General features: G+C 42.1%; 1 protein-coding gene across 7 annotated transcripts in view; it reads right to left on the reverse strand.

The window, feature by feature from the left end:
• Positions 1-2,786: 2,786 nt before the first annotated feature.
• The window catches only part of PATZ1 (POZ/BTB and AT hook containing zinc finger 1), a 28,560-nt gene continuing 10,889 nt past the window's right edge, over positions 2,787-20,457 (reverse strand). For 6 of the 7 annotated variants that reach the window (XM_073673689.1, XM_073673670.1, XM_073673717.1 and 3 more), the window contains exons 4-6: positions 16,550-16,721; positions 8,001-8,138; positions 2,787-3,679 (exon numbers count right to left, since the gene is read on the reverse strand). In XM_073673689.1, coding sequence (XP_073529790.1) covers positions 3,156-3,679; positions 8,001-8,138; positions 16,550-16,721 — 834 coding nt within the window. In that variant the 3' untranslated portion in view covers positions 2,787-3,155. The remainder of the gene's footprint in view (positions 3,680-8,000; positions 8,139-16,549; positions 16,722-20,457) is intronic. The other variant, XM_073673725.1, reaches the window with a different exon arrangement.

The following is a 20,457-nucleotide window of genomic DNA, read 5'->3' on the forward strand; positions in this document are numbered from 1 at the left end:
TCAGTTTAAGAAACGGTTGCCACTTTATGCATATTCATATACTTTTTTATGGCCTTTTAAACAGGCAGTGATCTGCAGGTAAGTTTTTCCCAATTATTGCTCTTAAATGCAAACCTGATGTCAAATGAGAAAACAATTATTTGTCTTTCATCGTGTTTGTTATGCTAGTAGAAACAATATTAGTGTTCAACACCACCTCATGTAGACAGGGATGTCCTTTTGGGAACGGAGAGAACAATCATCTGGGATAGTCTCTGTCGGCTTCTCCCTTCCCAGATTGAGTGACAGGTCTCTCTTTTTTTAACTATGCTTTTCAGAAAAGCTGTAGAGTTTCAAAGAAAAACATACAGTGGGGAAGTATTTGATACATTGCCGATTTGGCAAGTTTTCCCATCTACAAAGAATGGAAAGGTCTGTAATTTTTATCGTAGGTACACTTCAACTGTGAGAGACAGAATCTAAAAAAAATCCAGAAAATCACATTGTATTATTTTTAAATAATGAAATTACATTTTAATGCATAAAATGAGTATTTGATCACCTACTAACCAGCAAGAATTCTGTCTCTCACAGACCTGTTAGTTTTTCTTTAAGAACCTCTCCTATTCTGCACTCATTACCTGTATTAATTTCAGCTGTTTGAACTCGTTACCTGTATAAAAGACATCTGTTAACACACTCAATCAATCACACTCCGACCTCTCCACCATGGCCAAGACCAAAGAGCTATCTAAGGAAACCATGGACAAAATTGTAGACCAGCACAACACTGGGATGGGCTACAGGACAATAGGCAAGCAGCTTGTTGAAAAGGCAACAACTGTTGGGGCAATTATTAGAAAATGGAAGAAACACAAGATGATTGTCAATGTTCCTTGGGCTGGGGCTCCATGCAAGATCTCGCAAAGTGGGGAAAGGATGATTCTGAGAAAGGTCAGGAATCAGCACAGAACTACATGGGAGGACCTGGCCAATGACTTGAAGAGAGCTGGGACCACAGTCTCAAACATTACCGTTAGCAACACACTATGCCGTCATGGATTAAAATCCTGCAGGCATGCAAGGTCCCCCTGCTCACGCCAGCACATGTCCAGGCCCGTTTGAAGTTCGCCAATGACCATCTGGATGATACAGAGGAGGCATGGGAGAAATTCATGTGGTCAGATGAGACTAAAATAGAGCCCTTTGGTATCAACTCCACTTGCCGTGTTTGGAAGAAGAAGGATGAGTACAACCCCAAAAACACCATCCCAACTGTGAAGCATGGTGGGGGAAACATCATACTTTGAAGGTGCTTTTCTGCAAAGAGGTCAGGACGACTGCAACGTATTGAAGGCAGGATGGATGGGGTCATGTATCGCGAGATTTTAGCTAACAACCTCCTTCCCTCAGTAACAGCATTGAAGATGGGTCATGGCTGGGTCTTCCAGCATGACAATGACCCAAAACACACAGCCAGGGCAACTAAGGAGGGGCTCTGTAAGAAGCATTTCAAGATCCTGGAGTGGCCTTGCCAGTCTCCAGACCTGAACCCAATAGAAAATCTTTGGAGGGAGCTGAAACTCAATGTTGCCCAACGACAGCCTCGAAACCTGAAAGATCTGTATGGAGGAGTGGGCCAAAATCCCTGCTGCAGTGTGTGTAAACTTGGTCAAGAACTACAGGAAACGTCTGACCTCTGTAATTGCAAAGAAAGGTTTCTGTACCAAATATTAAGTTGTTTTTCTATTGTACCAAGTACTGATTTCATGCAATAAAATGCAAATTTATTATGTAAAAATCATACAATGTGATTTTCTGGATTTTTTTTAGATTCTGTCTCTCACAGTTGAAGTGTACCTATGATAAAAATTACAGACCTGTCCATTCTTTGTAGGAGAGAAAACTTGCAAAATCGGCAGCATATCAAATACTTATTTTTCCCACTGTAGATGTCCTCAAATAGGGATCATGTCCTTCATTTATTCTGCATGTGGTTTGGCCAGCACAAAACACCTCAAAGATTCCCCTTAAAATCGACATAGTAAAAGTTCGGTGCTGTTGGGTTTTGTGTACAAAATAAGGGAAAAGAGGCCTTTGGCTGGTTGATGCCATGTGTAGACCCTACTGATGTCCCAACCCTGTACAATATAATGTCAAAATAGTACAATTTTACATGGTAAAAATATCCATACTAAACAGCCCAGCCCCCAATAAAATTTACCAATCTTAAAACTAGTTAAAGAAACATTTTCTCCCACTGCATGTTCTTGGGCTATGGCACCAATTGTCAGATGAGGAGCACATGTTCTGACTGTCCAGGTCATTGGGCTAGCATCATGCCTCAGGTCATTGAGCTAGTGTCATCCCTCAGGTCATTGGGCTAGTGTCATGCCTCAGGTCATTGAGCTAGTGTCATGCCTCAGGTCATTGGGCTAGTGTCATGCCTCAGGTCATTGGGCTAGTGTCATGCCTCAGGTCATTGGGCTAGTGTCATGCCTCAGGTCATTGGGCTAGTGTCATGCCTCAGGTCATTGAGCTAGTGTCATGCCTCAGGTCATTGGGCTAGTGTCATGCCTAAGGTCATTGGGCTAGTGTCATCCCTCAGGTCATTGGGCTAGTGTCATGCCTCAGGTCATTGGGCTATGGTCATCCCTTCAGTAATGATAAGTGATGCACCCTTTGCACACTACTGAGGCTAGCCACACAGCTGCATATATGAACCCAACGATGACTGTTTTCCTGCTGAATGAATTTCCAACACGAACGAACATGTAGAAGCATAACAGTATATCTGGGAAGGAATCACGTGAATCTGTTTATTACAATGTGTTCAGCTTTGTGCATTTTCATAATCAGTTTCCAGGAGAGTACAAAACATTCACATAGAAATTTGTCATCATGCCCCCATGACACATTGAACCCTCAGTTCGTGAGGCATTATACAGTTCTGAGATCAGTGTAAGAATGACAGTGTTGGAAAAATACTAAGTGCTTATCTTTCTTGGTATGGTGTCTTCATTGTGCATGTCTCTGAACGTCAGCCTGCACCATTCCTACCAAGATCATTAGGTCTTATAGTCTTTTGTAGTGCTTTCTTGGGGGCTCATGCACATTAATGCCTTTCACATGAATTCGGCACTACTAGTTTTCTCATTTGTTATGTCGTATCACTTTTACTTCCCTTCACCCCCTATTCCCTGCTGTTCTACCTCAGGTTCCACCAGAGAAGAAGCAAAAGCTGACTGTACAATTTGAAAACCAAATGACTCTAGTAGGGACATATTTTGCTGTGGAGAGAAAGGAGATGCCAGTGCAGAGCCTAAAGCTGGCCCAAGAGATGCCCCAAGAGTTGGACCTAGAGAAGGCCCAAGGGCTGGCCCCAGTGCAGGACCCAAGGTAGGCCCAAGTGCAGGTCCCAATGCTGACCCTAAATCACCAAGGGATGCACCAAGAGGCCTGGCATGCACTTTCTGGATGTGTTTATTAAGATAGGCCTTAGAGCGAAAGAAGCTGCCACATTCTGAACAGGGATACCGCTTCTCTGATTCAGTCTCCATTTTCTTGGGAATCACCAAGTCATATGTTGCATACGATCCATTAGAACTCTGTTTCTCTGGTGATTTGAGGTCGCTTCCATCAGATAGGTCACCATAGGAGTCAGAACTCTCTTGTTCTCCATGCTGACATTTCTCCCCCTCTGCAAAATAAGAACAATCAGTGAAAAAGGCTTGACATCTTCTGGCAATGGACATTTGTCTATTCCAAGCAAGTGTCTAGCCCCCTAAATATTGTAATTGCTAAATATGCAGGTGTATGACGAGCCATGAAAGCTGAATTGAAATGTCTCTAAGTCATATACAAAATGGAACAAAAAAAAAAAAAATTTATGATGCATAACCCAATAGTAATACTGGACATTTGAAAGTTTTAATATGCAGGTGCAAATGGTTATTACCAACTTCAACATTTACAGCATGTTTCCAGGATGTGGCATAAATATCGGATAGATGTGGAAGAACGGAGGTCCCCCCAACCGGTCTGATTTTTTTTTCTCTGTTCACTGGAAAAAGCCAAAGTCAATAGAGCCACATACTGGCATAGCCACCTCACCATTCACTCTCCACCTAAATGGAGCAGTTGCTTTACCAGGCAGATTTGGGGTACCTTAGATCTCTCCATTGGTCCCACAGGTGAGACAAACATTTATCATACATTTATGACATAACCTGGGGACTTACCATGAATGTCAAAGTCACCCCTTTAAAAAGAGGACAGTTTACCAAATTTTTCATGTTGAACTGGATACATAATATAATAGTGTCTACAGAGCAGAATTAAAGTTTTTTTTTTCTTTAATTTCACCTCTCCGTGGTGGAGATATGAACAAAGTATTTGGCACCTAATGAGTCCAAGTAGGCGATATTGGACAGTTTTCACTTGGAACCTTTGCTTCTTCTCCCTGTATGAGCAGCCCAAACGCAAGCAGGCAGCAACACAGCAGAAAGAGAACACACTCTCACCTTTTCCTAGGTTTCTCAGTGTGTAAGATGTAATGATACAGCTCTCATCGCCTTGTCTAACCTCCTGCATAATTAAAAAGCATTTGACTCACACCTTTCAGATAAGATCCATATAAGGGAAGGGGAAGCACAGCTGAGTTTAATACTTTGATCAGCTCACCTCCTCTCTTAACACTGTCAGTTCTGTTGTACTGCCCCTCCCTCACACTGCCTGTTGGAGTTGACAGCTCAAAGTGTCAGTATCACACTTAGGTCTGTTGTGCTTATCTTGTAATCACTCTGATCACAGCAGGCTGTCATTATATCTCACACAGGACTAGTCCAGAACACGCAGGTTACTCCTGTGTGAGATATAATGACAACTTTGATGTCTCTGCAGAGCGATTACAAGTTGCCTCAGCACAGCAGACATAAGTGGGATTAATGACACACTCAGTAATCAAGAGAGCTGATAGAAGGGTTTGTAGTGGGACACAGCTAAACTCAGCTGTACTGCCCCTCCCCCACACTGACTCGTGCAAGAGGTTAGATCAGGAGATCAGGACTGTATCATTACATCTCACACACTGAGAAACCTAAGTTATTGTGGGTGATTGTTTTTCTTTCCTTTGAGTGTTGCTCTCTGTATGATTGTATGCCTCCCATGAAAACGATCTGATAACACATTAGGTGCCAAATACTTGACTGCTAATATCTCCGCAACGGAGAGGTGAAATTAAAAGGAAAAAATGTTTTATTTGGCTTTGAATCCACTATTACATCATGTGTCCATTTCAACATGAAAGACTGGTGAAAGGTCCTCTTTAAATTCAGGAGATTTGTATTAGTCTTATTGTCGTAAAACAAGGAATATATGAAAATATTACACAGGTTTTCCAATTTTATGGAAACAAAGCTTACTAATTAGATAATTAGGAATAACACAACTGTCTAAGTTGCTTTTGGTTTCAATTCCTTACTTCTTTCAGGATGTTTGCTTTCAGTGAATGTGTACATTCCTGTTTACAATCGGAAACCCATAAAGATCCAGCCCTACTCTCATCAGAAAAGTGCACACAGTTGTATCCAGAGTAGGTAATGCTATGGGAGCTGAAGAACATACACTCATACACTTCAGGCTCCACTCCACTGTGCACGGATACAAGACAGAAATGAGTACTGATGCTCACAAAGAAGTAACTGGGTGTATATATCAAACTCTGTGAGCAGGACCAGATCAATAGGAGTTTTCTGCCTTGGTTTGGCTCCAGTACCCAACAGCCATTGACTCCTACAGGGTCAGCAGTAGTTGTTTTACATCTTATGCTTCAATATGTAAAAACAATAAAAGGGAATGTGTAATCAGGAAATCAGCCATTGTGTAAATCAGGATTTTATATCAAATGTATATTTTACCTGGTGGTCCTAGCCTGGGATACAACACTCTTGGATTCACTTTTATTACCCTTTACATTCACCCAAGTCTACCTTACCCAATCTCCTTGAGAGGCGTTACTGAACAGACCTAAACTTGATATTCCGAAAATACAATCAAACACTAATCTCATATATGTTCATTGCTGCCAGAATTACTATTGCAGGAGCTTGAAATACTCCTTTGATTAACATTGATCTAGTAAAATTGAAATGTTCATGGATCATGGCTAACTAGAAACTCTCTAGTATCCTCTAGATACAGCTCCCTTGTTTGAGAAAACTCAGCTACCATGGAACCATTATTCGGAGGATAAACGTTTACTCTCCATTGCAAACTGATATATCAAACAGGTGTTTCTCCCAGTGGAGTTGGAAAAAGAAGGAATACTCTCTGAATTTCCCTTATTGCTGCCTAGTCTTGTCTTATGTTTTCTTTCGTTCTCTCTCTCACCTTTATCCTGTTCTTTTATTAAGTTGTTTGGTGACTTCTTATGCTCTTACTCAAGGGGAAAAAGAACGTGGTGTATGGGGTACTCATGTGAAATAAGCAATTTTTCAGTCGCAGAGTTGTTGGTCTTGCCTATTATATGTTATCGTTAAATTCTCTATAATTCTCAAATCGCAATATGTCGCCAACTTGTTCATTTTATGCCTAAAAGTCTTGGTGCTGTCCTTAAAAAGATTTTTGAATAAAAATTATACTATTAATCTTACTTTCGTGTTATGGGTTAAAAATTTCCTATGAAACTCAGCTCTTGTATTCAGTGAGATATTGATTAAAATCATATTTTTCATATTGTACTAATATATACATGGACACATATACATTTTTTCAATTTTTACACGGGCCACAAGGGCCTATTATTGGACTTCAAATGTCAAGTAGACATTGGGAGCAAATAAGTGACTCAGTCACTGCTGAACTGTATTGAAGTATTTAATGAGTATGTTCTGATCCAGGTAAAAATCAGTGTGAAGTGAGGGGGAGCTGTGCCATCACCTGTTGTGAATGGTGGATTGTGTGTTATCTACTGTGTGTAGAGGTGCTATCTGTAATTGCAGTCCTGTCTGTTTTGATATTATGACTACTGAAAAGTCATCTGTATTGATCAGGAAGTATAAGAGTAATATTAACCGCACTTGCTATTGTGAAAATTGCATTCTTTTTTTTTTTCAATAATATAGCTAAATGATATGTAAAACTGGAAAAAAAAAATATTATCAACAAAAAAACAAAGATAAAAACCTGATTTAAACAATAGGTAATACATTCCCTTTAACATCAGCTGCTCTCCAACAATTCCAAACTGTAGCGTTTTTCTTCTGTTCACACTAGAGATTCACTTCAATCCCCCCACGTTCATAGTTTATGGGATCACGTTTGCCATTTATGTACTATACATCCTGGTCGTTGCTGAATGTTGTCATCCTATGCCTCCTGGTGATCTGACATCTCCAATACCTGCATAGTAACCTAAACATTTTATGAAAAAATATCTGGTCATAAACTGGCTAAGTGTATAAGAAAGTTGTTGAACTTTTCATGCTTGAATGATTAAGCTTTATTTAGATAAAACCAGAAAACCCTTTTAACTCAGACCGGACGGGTCTCCTGTTCTGTTCTGACCTGTTCCATCTGAATGACATTGCTATTTCCATGCAATTTTGTTTGCTTAGATGGAGCTGCTGCATACTGTTTAGCATATTTCCTAAAGAGGTGGTCACATTTTTATTCAGCATGCTCCCCCCATCAACAAAGGTTACCACCAGTCACAAATTAAAAAATATATACGTTTTTAGATCTTTATAAAGTTAGGTTTGTGCAGTCTAAGGCTTTGTTCACACTGGCATTTGCAGGCCACGCTATTCTGGCCATCAGGAGCAACAACTACATGATGAAGTGGGCCTGTGACACTAGTGTGAAAGTCGCTTAGTTATTACTCTGCACATCTGTATGCATTAATGGTCCATGGTTTATTAGTCCCTAATGTGTACAACCACAATGAACTAAATAACTAACAACCCAGTCTAGCTGACGGATGCGCCCCCCTCTGCACGGACAGCCGGCTGTGCAACGCTTGCCTTTCACGCCACAGGTCCGGACACAGTGGAACAGCGCTGCACCGTTTGGGACGGAGTCCGGCGGGTGAGGGCCCGCGCTGAGGAGGGCGCCATGATGTGTTTTTACATGGACTTTTAAGTATGAGGCAGAGGAGAAACCTAAACAAGATAAAAGCAGGTAAGATGCTGCCACAGACAGACCTCCAGCTGCTTACAACATAAAGATATGCAGACTGCTCAGGTACCTCACAAATGTCTTTTGCATCGCCTTCATCTGCATGGCTAGGTAGAAATAGTCAGAATTTCACAAGATTTTGAGCTTGTCAGAATGTTAACTTTCAATTCACATAATTTCTACACAAGAAATATGACTGGTCTTTCAGATGGTGCAATACGGATCTATACGAGCGATGTGTTATTTGTGCCAAGAGTGGGCATGGATTCTGCAAGAACAAACCAGTGAAACATTTTCCAAGCGAAAGCTTTGGGGAGGATGACCCTCTTAGTTCTGATCCATTGCCATTCTGTACAAAGCCCTATATACCAGCTCTAGGCTGGCGCTATAAAGCAACACTGGTTGCACAGCCGTAGATCGCTGTATGCCGCTGCTACATTGCAGCCTAATGCAAGTGAATGGAGTCGCAATACGAGCTGCAAGGTGCAGCGACTGCCATAAGCAAGGAGCAAAAGATCTAACTGGTTCTAGCTTTTTGTGACTTGCTTGTCGCAGTCATGGTATCTTGCAGGACCATAATGCGACTCCATTCCCTTGCATTATGCTGCAATGTAACAGCGGAAGACATCGAGCTTTGGCTGCACGACCCGTGTAGCGGCCAAGCGGGCATGTAGCCACAGCCTAAGAAAACTGAGACAGTGGGGGTTCCGGGAATATGCTACCACAAATGGAAATAATACAAATTGCTTATAGCAACAAATTAGTGTGATTTCTTGGTTGCTGCTTTTCTTTTTCCTGCCGTATCTATTTATTTAATTTCCTTTCCAGAGCCTTAAATACAGTGGCTTGCAAAAGTATTCACCCCCTTAGCATTTTTTTTTTCTTTCATTTTGCTACCTTACTGTCACGGGGATACTGCAGCAGAGAGGGGCCAGAAGATCGCAGAGTCTGATTTCACAAACTCCTGCACTGGTTAGAACTGCCTCAGCATCTTATTAAACAGTGAGGGTTTTTTCCTTGCTGGCAGTGCAAGGGTTAATCTGTTCAGTTGAAGCTCCTGAAGCTTTCCAACCTGGATTATCTCAGCTGTTCAGTGTTGGCCACTCCCCTCTGCTATATATGCTCACCTCTGGCACTTAAGAATTGCCAGTGTTAGTTCTTACTGTCTGGTTAGAAGCTGGAGGTGTTTGGAGTAGGTATTTAGAGATTTGTTCAGGAGATTGTTGCTTGGAGTTTGGTTGTGTGTATTTCCTCATCCTCTCCTATTTGGTTTCTCCTACCTATATCTTCCCTGTGTTCCACTCTGTTGTTTGGTGAGTGTATTTTGTATGATTGTTATTTCATTTATCCCTGTCAGTCTTCCCTGGTTTGTCTGGTTAGTGCAATTCTTTACACTTCGGGCTCCCACCTCCCTGGGTTGTGGGGGGGACAGATAAGGGTGTTATTTAGCAGCATAGCAAGGCACGAGAACCCGGCGTCTCCACCTTCAGGAGTAACCCGGGGGACCAGGATATACTAGGGCGCCCCTAGTTCCAGGGATTGGGTAGGCGCCTGCAGTCCCTAGACGCTCACAACCTGGAATTTCACGGATTTGAGGGTTTGCATCAGTTAATGTAAAGAACATGCCTACAACTGTGAACATTTGGTTTTCTTTTTATTTATTGTGAATCAAACAACAAATAGGACAAAATAGGGGGATAGGGGAAAATATATGTATGTGGGTTAAGAATTGGCTCAGTGATAGGAAACAAAGGGTGGTTATTAATGGAAAACACTCAGACTGGGTCTCAGTTAACAGTGGGGTACCACAGGGGTCAGTATTGGGCCCCCTTCTTTTTAACATATTTATTAATGACCTTGTAGGGGGCATACAGAGTAATATTTCAATATTTGCAGATGACACTAAACTCTGCAGGGTAATCAATACAGAGGAGGACAATTTTATATTACAGGAGGATCTATGTAAACTAGAAGCTTGGGCTGATAAATGGCAAATGAGCTTTAATGGGGATAAATGTAAGGTAATGCACTTGGGCAGAGGAAATAAAATGTATAATTATAAAACACTGGGCAAAACTGTAACTGAAAAAGACCTGGGTGTATTGGTGGACGACAAGCTCACGTTTTGTGGCCAGTGTCAGGCAGCTGCTGCAAAGGCAAATAAAATAATGGGATGCATTAAAAGAGGCATAGATGCTCATGAGGAGAACATAATTTTACCTCTATACAAGTCACTAGTGCGACCACACTTAGAATACTGTGTACAGTTCTGGTCTCCGGTATATAAGAAAGACATAGCTGAGCTAGAGAGGGTGCAGAGAAGAGCGACCAAGGCTATTAGAGGACTGGGGGGGTCTGCAATACCAAGACAGGTTATTACACTTGGGGTTATTTACTGTGGAAAAACGAAGGCTTAGGGGTGATCTTATTACTATGTACAAGTATATGAGGGGACAGTACAAAGACCTTTCTACTGATCTTTTTACTCTGAGGCCAGAGACGGGGACAAGGGGGCATCTTCTACATCTGGAGGAAAGAAGGTTTAATCATAATCACAGACGGGGATTCTTTACTCTAAGAGCAGTGAGACTATGGAACTCTCTGCAGCATGATGTTGTAATGAGTGATTCACTATTAAAAATTTAAGAAGGGCATGGATGCCTTTCTTGAAAAGTATAATATTACAGGTTATATATACTAGATTCCTTGATAGGGCGTTGATCCAGGGAACTAGTCTGATTGTCATATGGAGTCGGGAAGGAATTTTATTCCCCAATGTGGAGCTTAGTGTTTGCCACATGTTTTTTTTTTGCCTTCCTCTGGATCAACATGTTAGGCTATGGGTTGAACTAGATGGACTTAGTCTTCCTTCGACCTTAAAAACTATGTTACTATGTTAAAATAACTGAAAACTTCAGTGTGCATAACTATTCACCTCCATAAAGTCAGTACTTTGTAGAGCCTCCTTTTGTGGCAATTACAACTGCAAGTCACATTGGATAAGTCTGTATGAGCTTTCCACATTTTGCCACTGGGATTTTTGCCCATTCCTCAAGGCAAAACTGCTCCAGCTCGTTCAAGTTAGATGGTTTCCTCTGGTGAACAGCAATCTTCCAGTCTGACCACAGATTCTCAATTGGATTAAGGTCTGGACTTTGACTAGTCCACTCCAAAACATTTACATGTTTCCCCTTATACCACTAGAATGTTGCTTTAACAGTATGCTTTGGGTCATTGTCTTGTTGGAAGGTGAACTTCCGTCCCAGTCTCAAATCACCGATAGACTGAAACAGGTTTTGCTCAAGAATATCCCTGTATTTCACACCATCCATCTTCCGCTTGACTCAGAGCATTTTCCCTGTCCCTTCCTGCCAAAAAACAACCCCACAGCATAATGCAGTCATCACCATGTTTCAATGTGGGCATGGTGTTCTTGGGGTAATGAGCTGTGTTGGTTTGGTGCCAGACATAGCGTTTACTTTGGTGGCAAAAAAGTAAAATTTTGATCTCATTTGACCACAGCACCTTCCTCCATACATTTGGGGAGTTTCCCATATGTCTTTTCGCATACTCAAAGCGAGCCTAACAATTTTTGCGTGTAAGTAAAGGCTTTTTTCTGCCCACTCTTTCATAAAGGCCACCTCTATGGAGTGTACAGCTTATCGTGGTCGTATGGACAGATATTCCAGTCTCTGCTTGGGAACTCTGCAGCTCCTTCAGGGTTACCTTTGGTCTCTGTGCTGCCTCTCTGATTAATGCCCTCCTTGCCCGGACTGAGAGTTTTGGCTTGCGGCCCTCTCTTTGCAGGTTTTTTGTGGTACCATGTGGTTTCCATTTGAGGATAATGGATTTGATGGTGATCTGGGGAATCACCAGAGATTGGGATTATTTATTTATTTTTATATAACCCAACCCTGACTTGTACTTCTCAACAACTTAGTCCCTGACTTGTTTGGAGATCTCACTGGTCTTCATGGCGTTGTTTGGTTAGTGGTGCCTCTTGCAAAGGTGTGTATATACTGACAGACCATGTGACACTTAGATTGCACACAGATGGACTTCCTTTCACTAAGCATGTGACTTATGAAGGTAATTGCTGCACCTGAAATTTTTAGGGGCTTCATCGCAAAAGGGGTGAATACATATGCACATGCCAATTTTTAGTTATTTGATTTTTAGGATTACAAAAATATTTAAACACAGGTTGTAATGTAACAAAATAGGTAAAAAGCCTAGAGGGGGTGAATACGTTTGCAAGCCACTGTAGCTCTGTTTCTTCCTGGTAAACAAGATGTCTGCTTCCAAGTTTAGAAAAAAAAAAGTCATTATAATACAACTCTATAGATTACTGGAAATGTGCGTTGTAATGACACAGTGCACATGATCACAGTTGCCAAACAATTTATTATTAAGGGGTTTTCCAGTTTTACGCTGTACAATGAAAATGCTTACAACTTTGTAATATGGTTTGTTTCAATTCCTTACAAAGCCTATGATCTCTGCTTGCTTTCAGTAAATGTAAGCATTCTTGTTTATAGCCCGAGGCTGAAGACCTGCCCTGTTCGGACACCATTCACTTCCATAACCAAAGTGAGCAGTGCCAAAGATGCTACAACCTTATACATCTACTGAGAGGTGGCAGGTGTCGAGCTCGTGTCTCGGCAGTTGTGTTGGGTCGTCACGTCATCAGCACTAATCACTTCTGATGTGGAAGTGAATGCCATTGGATAATCCATTTAAAAAGTTAACCTGTCAGGTGATTTATGCTGGCCTATTACAAACCAGGTATGTTCTAGAGCAGGGGTGGGGAACCTTAGGCCTTTTCTGCGGTCCCTGGGCAGATTGTCGGGCTGACAGCTGCATTTTGATGGCTGACAACCCCTTAATTTCTTCTTGCTCTGTGAGCGCGAGCACGCACATGCAGCATTCATTACTGAAAGTTGCATCACGTGCAATGAAAGATTACGTCCTAGCCAGTGCCAGGATGTACTTTCTGGTCAGAGTTAGCACGCAATGCGACCACAGCAGCATCCCCTGTGCTTCCTCTTGTGATGTATATACCGCATCCCCTGTGCTTCCTCTTGTGATGTATATACCGCATCCCCTGTGCTTCCTCTTGTGATGTATATACCGCATCCCCTGTGCTTCCTCTTGTGATGTATATGCCGCATCCCCTGTGCCTACTCCTGTGATGTACATACCGCAGCCCCTGTCCCTCCTCCTGTGATGTTTATACCGCAGCCCCTATGCCTCCTCCTGTGATGCATATACCGCAGCCCCTGTGCCTCCTCCTGTGATGTATATACCGCAGCCCCTGTGCCTCCACCTATGAGGAACATACCGCAGCCCCTGTGCCTCCTACTGTGATGTTTATACCGCAGCCCCTGTGCCTCCTACTGTGATGTTTATACCGCAGCCCCTGTGCCTCCTCCTGTGATGTATATACCACAGCCCCTGTGCCTCCTCCTGTGATGCATATACCGCAGCCCCTGTGCCTCCTCCTGTGATGTATATACCGCAGCCCCTGTGCCTCCTCCTGTGATGTATATACCGCAGCCCCTGTGCCTCCTCCTGTGATGTATATACCGCAGCCCCTGTGCCTCCTCCTGTGATGTATATACCGCAGCCCCTGTGCCTCCTCCTATGATGTATATACCGCAGCCCCTGTGCCTCCTCCTGTGAAGTATATACTGCATCCCCCATGTTTCCTATGATGTATATACTTCAGCCCCGGTGTTTCCTATGTGATGTATGTACAGCAGTCTCGGTGTCTCCTATGTTTTGTATGTACAGCAGTCTCGGTGTCTCCTATGTGGTGTATATACAGCAGTCTCTGGGTCTCCTATGTGATGTATTTGGCAGTCTCCGTCTCCTATGTGATGTATATACAGCATTCTTGGTGTCTCCTATGTGGTGTATACAATAGTCTTGGGGTCTCCTATGTGATGTATATACAGCAGTCTCAGTGTCACCTATGTGATGTATATACAGCAGTCTCGGTATCCCCTATGTGATATATACAGCAGATCTTCCACTGCTTGAGTTCAAAAAATGTAACATGAGCAGTGATGAATTTCGCACTGTGAGGAGACCTACAGTGTAATATACCAGTATTGTAATGCAGTGTAATATACATCTGTATTCAGTACAACTTACTGCTACGAGTTCTTTACAAAACTTATCATTGCAAAGAGGTGCCTGCACTCCAGAACGACGCAAACCTGGAAAAGCAGTTACTAGTAGAAACATCATCCGTACCACCTAACATCATGTCACATTAGTGGAGGGTTGATTAAATGTTTGACTAAATATAGCAGGATCATTTTCAAGTTAATAATTTTGTTCGGCCCACGAAGCATGATATAAATATACAAATGGCTCTTGGCAGAAAAAAAGGTTCCCCACCCCTGTTCTAGAGGCAGAGAAGCTGAGCCCTGCAATATAGAGGTTTGCATGATTGGGAGCAAGATTTCTGAGTAAAAAGCAGAGTAAAGCTGGACAGGACCCCATGCAGAGATGGACAGCATCACGCTTACCCTACATCCTACACTGTACACACATTAAGGCCAGGTTCAGTGATCTGTCAGTGCATTATGGTCCTTATACGGACTGTGAAATACGCTTATCTGAAGCCAGGCAAAGTTATTGATCAGCCTGTACTAAAGGAGTAATTAGGACTGTGACTGGGTCTCCAAGGAATCCATTCAGGATTAAGGGCTCATTCAGATTCATTCGGTTTGAGTGTTCTGCCCAAAGCACGTCTAGTCCGATAATGATCAAAAACACTGATGAAACTTGGACCATTTTTTGCATATGAGAATTATCAGTGAGGCGTGAAGGAGCCCTTAATTCTGCACATCTGCTCTCCCTCTGCCATATCCAGCTAGTGCTGCAAAAATCACCAGACAGGCTTGTGCATGAATTTCTGCAAACCCCACTCAGATGAATAGCACATCACAAAAATGCGTGTCAATACGCCTTAGTAAGCTGGGCATCTGTCTGAGAAGAATATTATCAAGACAGATGTTTAGGCTTAGCAACAAATGCATTTATTTTTTATATTAACAGCAAGCAAAGATCTTAATAAGGTAAAAAACAAAGAGTACAGCATATCACTGGACAATGATTACGATTTATTTACATCAATCCAGAAAACCTATCAAAAGGGCATTCTGCAAAAACATACTGGTGGCCTACATTGCGTGACTGATGGGGTCGAAGCCCTCAGGAACCAGACTGGCCAGGTGAACAAATGCTTCTTTAATGCCTAGCCAGGCACAGCAGTGCATCTGTTCTGGTGCTTAGTTGCATTCGCAGATCAATAGCGGTTAGTTTTCACGGAAACTAAATCTAAGGCTATCATCCTCCACAATCCACATTTCATGAAGCATAGTGGCTTTGAGGTTAGCACTGCAGCTTTGCAGAAGTGGGGCCGTGGGATCAAATCCCACTTTCTATGTTCGCCCCATGTTTGCATGGTTTTTTTTTCTCCTACACTCAAAGGTGTAGGGGAATAGGAAATTTTGATTGTGAGTCCCAATGGGGAAAGTGATTATAATGTCTGTAAAGCACTGCAGAATATATGTGTTATATAAGTGAGCAGAATAAATAATAATCTGAATCTCCCATTCCCATATCCAAGATTTTTCTCATCCTGCACCAGTTCTCTGGAATGCAGTATCCCAGACAATCAATCCAATTAATTCCCAGTATTCCACATTTTTAGCTTGCCCTAAAAAGAGATCTTTTAGACAGGCCTATAACAAACTCACTATTTTAACTGTTCCCTGTTCTCCCTTCCTAAATTTTCATCACAATCGGGTCTTTCCTATCATCTGTTCCTACAGCCTCCATGCACTCAGTAGCACTTTGTATCTGGACATATACAGACAGGGGCTGATGATCGGTTCATGCAGCTTTAAATGAATCTCCTTACTAATCATAATAATGGCTGCACCTATACAACACAAGCAGTTTTTACCTTTTGTATCCCCCCTATTTCCTTATAGATAGTAAGCTCTTGTGAGCAGGGCTTTCACTACTCTCGTCAGAGTTGCTGAATTCTGTGTTACGCAGTAATGTCTGACATTGTACATGTGCCCTCTACACTGTAAAGTTCTGTGCTATAGAAATAAATTATTATTATGGAAAATCTACTTAAAATTGAAATGATCTACACTTAGACCAGATTTATAGTTTGGTTTTCCTGATTTAAAATATGGACAGATCTATGGGAAAATCCCACATATTAACCGACATTATGTACACATACTACAAACTTAATGAGGACTGTTTCAGCAAAGAACAGTAAAAGGTAGACACACACAAAGACTTCAATGTATGAGCAATTTCCTGACATGATATACTGCTTACAATGGATATACCCTGTAGTTACCTCGGTTACAGATGGTGCAAAAGTTGCTAGGTCCTTCACTGTGTTTCTTCAGATGATCAGCCATATAAGCAGCTCTTAAGTATTTCCCACACACCTGACATGGAATTTTATCCTCATGACATGCCAAGTGTGAGCGCAATCGGTCCCGTGTAGCAAAGGAAGCATTACATGTCTGAAACAGAAATATCAGCAGTTATATTTTTAGATGACGTCAGAAATGATAACCTATAAGACAGAGATGTGTCTCAGAATACCCCAGACTACACGAGGCCGCTGACGCTAAATTGTAATCACAGATCACTGCTCTGCACTAATGGAAATGACCTAAAAAGCAGCTAAGGAGCAAGATCTGTGGAAAATAAACTGTATGTAAGCATCCTCTTTACTAAAGGGACTGACTTCGATATAATTTTTAACTCCTGACAGAGTCGCTTTAATAACAATCTTATTTTTGGAAAGTAACTATTTTTCAATCTCTTTGTATGAAGAGCTATATATTTTTTTAACTATACAGTGGGTATGGAAAGTATTCAGACCCCTTTCAATTTTCACTTTCATATTTGCCATTTGGTAAATTCTAAAAAGTTAATTTTTTTTCTCATTAAAGTACACTCTGCACCCCATCTTGACTGAAAAAAAACAAATGTAGAAATTTTTGCAAATTTATTAAAAAAGAAAATCTGAAATATCACATGGTCATAAGTATTCAGACCCTTTGCTCAGTATTGACTAGAAGCACCCTTTTGAGCTAGTACAGCCATGAGTCTTCTTGGGAATGATGCAACAAGTTTTTCACACCTGGATTTGGGGATCCTCTGCCATTCTTCCTTGAAGATACTCTCCAGTTCCTGTTAGGTTGGATGGTGAACGTTGGTGGACAGCCATTTTCAGATCTCTCCAGAGATGCTCAATTGGGTTTAGGTCAGGGCTCTGGCTGGGCCAGTCAAGAATGGTCACTCCTTTGTTATTTTAGCTGTGTGCTTAGGGTCATTGTCTTGTTGGAAGGTGAACCTTCGACCAAGTCTGAGGTCCAGAGCACTCTGGAAGAGGTTTTCATCCAGGATATCTCTGTACTTGGCCGCATTCATGTTTCCTTCAATTGCAACCAGTCATCCTGTCACTGCAGCTGAAAAACACCTTCACAGCATGATGCTGCCACCACGTTTCACTGTTGGGATAGTATTGGGCAGGTGATGAGCAGTGCCTGGTTTTCTCCACACATACCGCTTAGAATTAATCACCAAAGAGTTCTATCTTCGTCTCATCAGACCAGAGAATCTTATTTCTCATAATCTAGGAGTCCTTCATGTGTTTTTGAGCAAACTCTATGTGGGCTTTCATATGTCTTGCACTGAGGAGAGGCTTCCTTCGTCCCACTCTGCCATAAAGGCCCGACTGGTGGAGGGCTGCAGTGATAGTTGACTGTTGAACTTTCTCCCATCTCCCTACTGCATATCTGGAGCTCAGCCACAGTGATCTTGGGGTTCTTCTTTACCTCTCTCACCAAGGCTCTTCTCCCACGATTGTTTAGTTTGGCTGGACGGCCAGGTCTAGGAAGACTTCTGGTGGTCCCAAACTTCTTCCATTTAAGGATTATGGAGGCCACTGTGCTCTTAAGAACCTTGAGTAATGCAGAAATTCTTTTGTAACCTTGGCCAGATCTGGGCCTTGCCACAATTCTGTCTCTGAGCTCCTTGGGCAGTTCCTTTGAGCTCACGATTCTCATTTGGTCTGACATGCACGGTGAGCTGTGAGGTCTTATATAGACAGGTGTGTGCCTTTCCAAATCAAGTCCTATCAGTTTAATTAAACACAGCTGGACTCCAATGAAAGAGTAGAACCATCTCAAGGAGGATCACAAGGAAATGGACAGCATGTGACTTAAATATGAGTGTCTGAGCGAAGGGTCTGAATACTTATGACCATGTGATATTTCAGTTTTTCTTTTTTAATACATTTGCAAAAATTTCTACATTTCTGTTTTTTTTTTCAGTCAAGATGGGGTGCAGAGTGTACATTAATGAGAAAAAAATGAACTTTTTAGAATTTACCAAATGGCTGCAATGAAACAAAGAGTGAAAAATGTAAAGGGGTCTGAATACTTTCCGTACCCACTGTATGGCCCATATACAGTCATGGCCAAAAGTGTAGGCACCCTTGAAGTTGTTCCAGATAATTAAATACCGTATTTTGCAGACTATAAGATGCAGCGGACAATAAGACGCACCCCAAATTTTGGGGAGGAAAATAAAAATTAAAATAAAATGATGGTTTTACAGTAGGTTACCGGGGGGGGAGGGAGAAGAGGTCGCTGTGGTGGAGCGGGATCCCAGGAGGCAGGGTCGCTGCTGATAGAGTCCGGCAGCAGCGGCAGCAGAAGTGGGGCGATGCTGCGGGCCCCCGGCTAGGAGGAGGGGGTGTCCCGGCAGTGTGAGGCTGCGGGCCCTGGCCTTTCAGAAGATGTTGGCGGTGAGAGAAGTCCCCTTCCCATTGATTTCCCTGTGGTGGTTTTCAGGAAAATGGCAGCCGGAGGCAGCACATGCGCCGACTGAGATCTCAAAAGACGAGTTCTGGGACCCCGCTTCACCGCTGCGGCCCTGTTCCCAGTAAGTTACCTTCGGATTATAAGACGCACCCCAAATTTTCCTCCAAAATTTTTTTGGGAAAAAAAATGTATCTTATAATCTGAAAAATACGGTATTTATCCCAGAAAATGATTGCAATTCCACATGTTTTGTTATACACATGTTTATTTCCTTTGAGTGTATTGGAACTACACGAAAAAACAGAAAAAAAGGCAAATTGAGCATAATTTCACACAAAACCCCAAAAACGGTCCAGACAAAATTGTTAACACCCTCAGCTTAATATTTGGTTGCACACCCTTTGGAATACATAATAGCAATCAATTGCTTCCTATAACAATCAACAAGCTTCTTACACATCTCTACTGGAATTTTGGAAAACTCTTCTTCTGCAAACTGCTCCAGGTCTCTCATATTTCAAGGGTGCCTTCTCCCAACAGCAATTTTAAGATCTATCCACAAGTGTTCAATGGGATTTAGATCCGGACTCATTGCTGGCCACTTCAGAACTCTCCAGTGCTTAGTTTCCATCCTTTCTGGGTGTTTCTTGAAGTATTTTTGGGGTCATTGTCCTGCTGGAAGACCCATGACCTAGGAGGCAAATCCAGCTTTCTGACACTGAGCACTAAATTGCGACCCAAATCATCAGATTTCATGATGCATTGCAAGCAGTCAAGACACCCAGTGCCAGAGGCAGCAAAACAACCTCAAAACAACTTTGAACCTCCACCATATTTGACTGTAGGTACTCTGTACTTTTCTTTGTAGGTAAAATTCCGTTTTTGGTAAACAGTAGAATGATGTACTTTTCCAAAAAGCTCTATCTTGGTCTCAACTGTCAAAAAGACGCTTTCCCAGAAGGATTTTGGCTTACTCACGTACATTTTGGCAAACTGCAGTCTAGCTTTTTTATGTCTCTGCGTCAGCAGTGAGGTCATCTTGGGGTCCTCCTGGGTCTCCTGTCATAGCGTTTCATTTCCTTCAAATGTCGGCGCATAGTTTGTGCTGACACTGATGCACCCTGAGCCTGCAGGACAGCTTGAATTTCTTTGGAACTTGATTGGGGTTGCTTATCCACTATCCAGAGTTGCCACCTTTCATCAATTTTTCTCTGCTGTCCACATCCAGGGAGATTAGCTACAGTCCCATGGGTTGTAAACTTCTTCATTATATTGCGCACCATGGACAAAGGAACATCAAGATCTCTGCCGATGGACTTGTAACCTTGAGATTGTTGATATTTTTTAACAATTTTGGTTCACAAGTCATCAGACAGTTTTCTTATCTTCTTTCTATTCTCCACGCTTAGTGTGGCATACACAG

This window comes from Phyllobates terribilis, unplaced genomic scaffold, assembly GCF_046119375.1.
Source record: "Phyllobates terribilis strain yellow unplaced genomic scaffold, ASM4611937v1 Scaffold_1__5_contigs__length_1240528914, whole genome shotgun sequence".
NCBI classification, from domain to species: Eukaryota; Metazoa; Chordata; class Amphibia; order Anura; family Dendrobatidae; genus Phyllobates; species Phyllobates terribilis.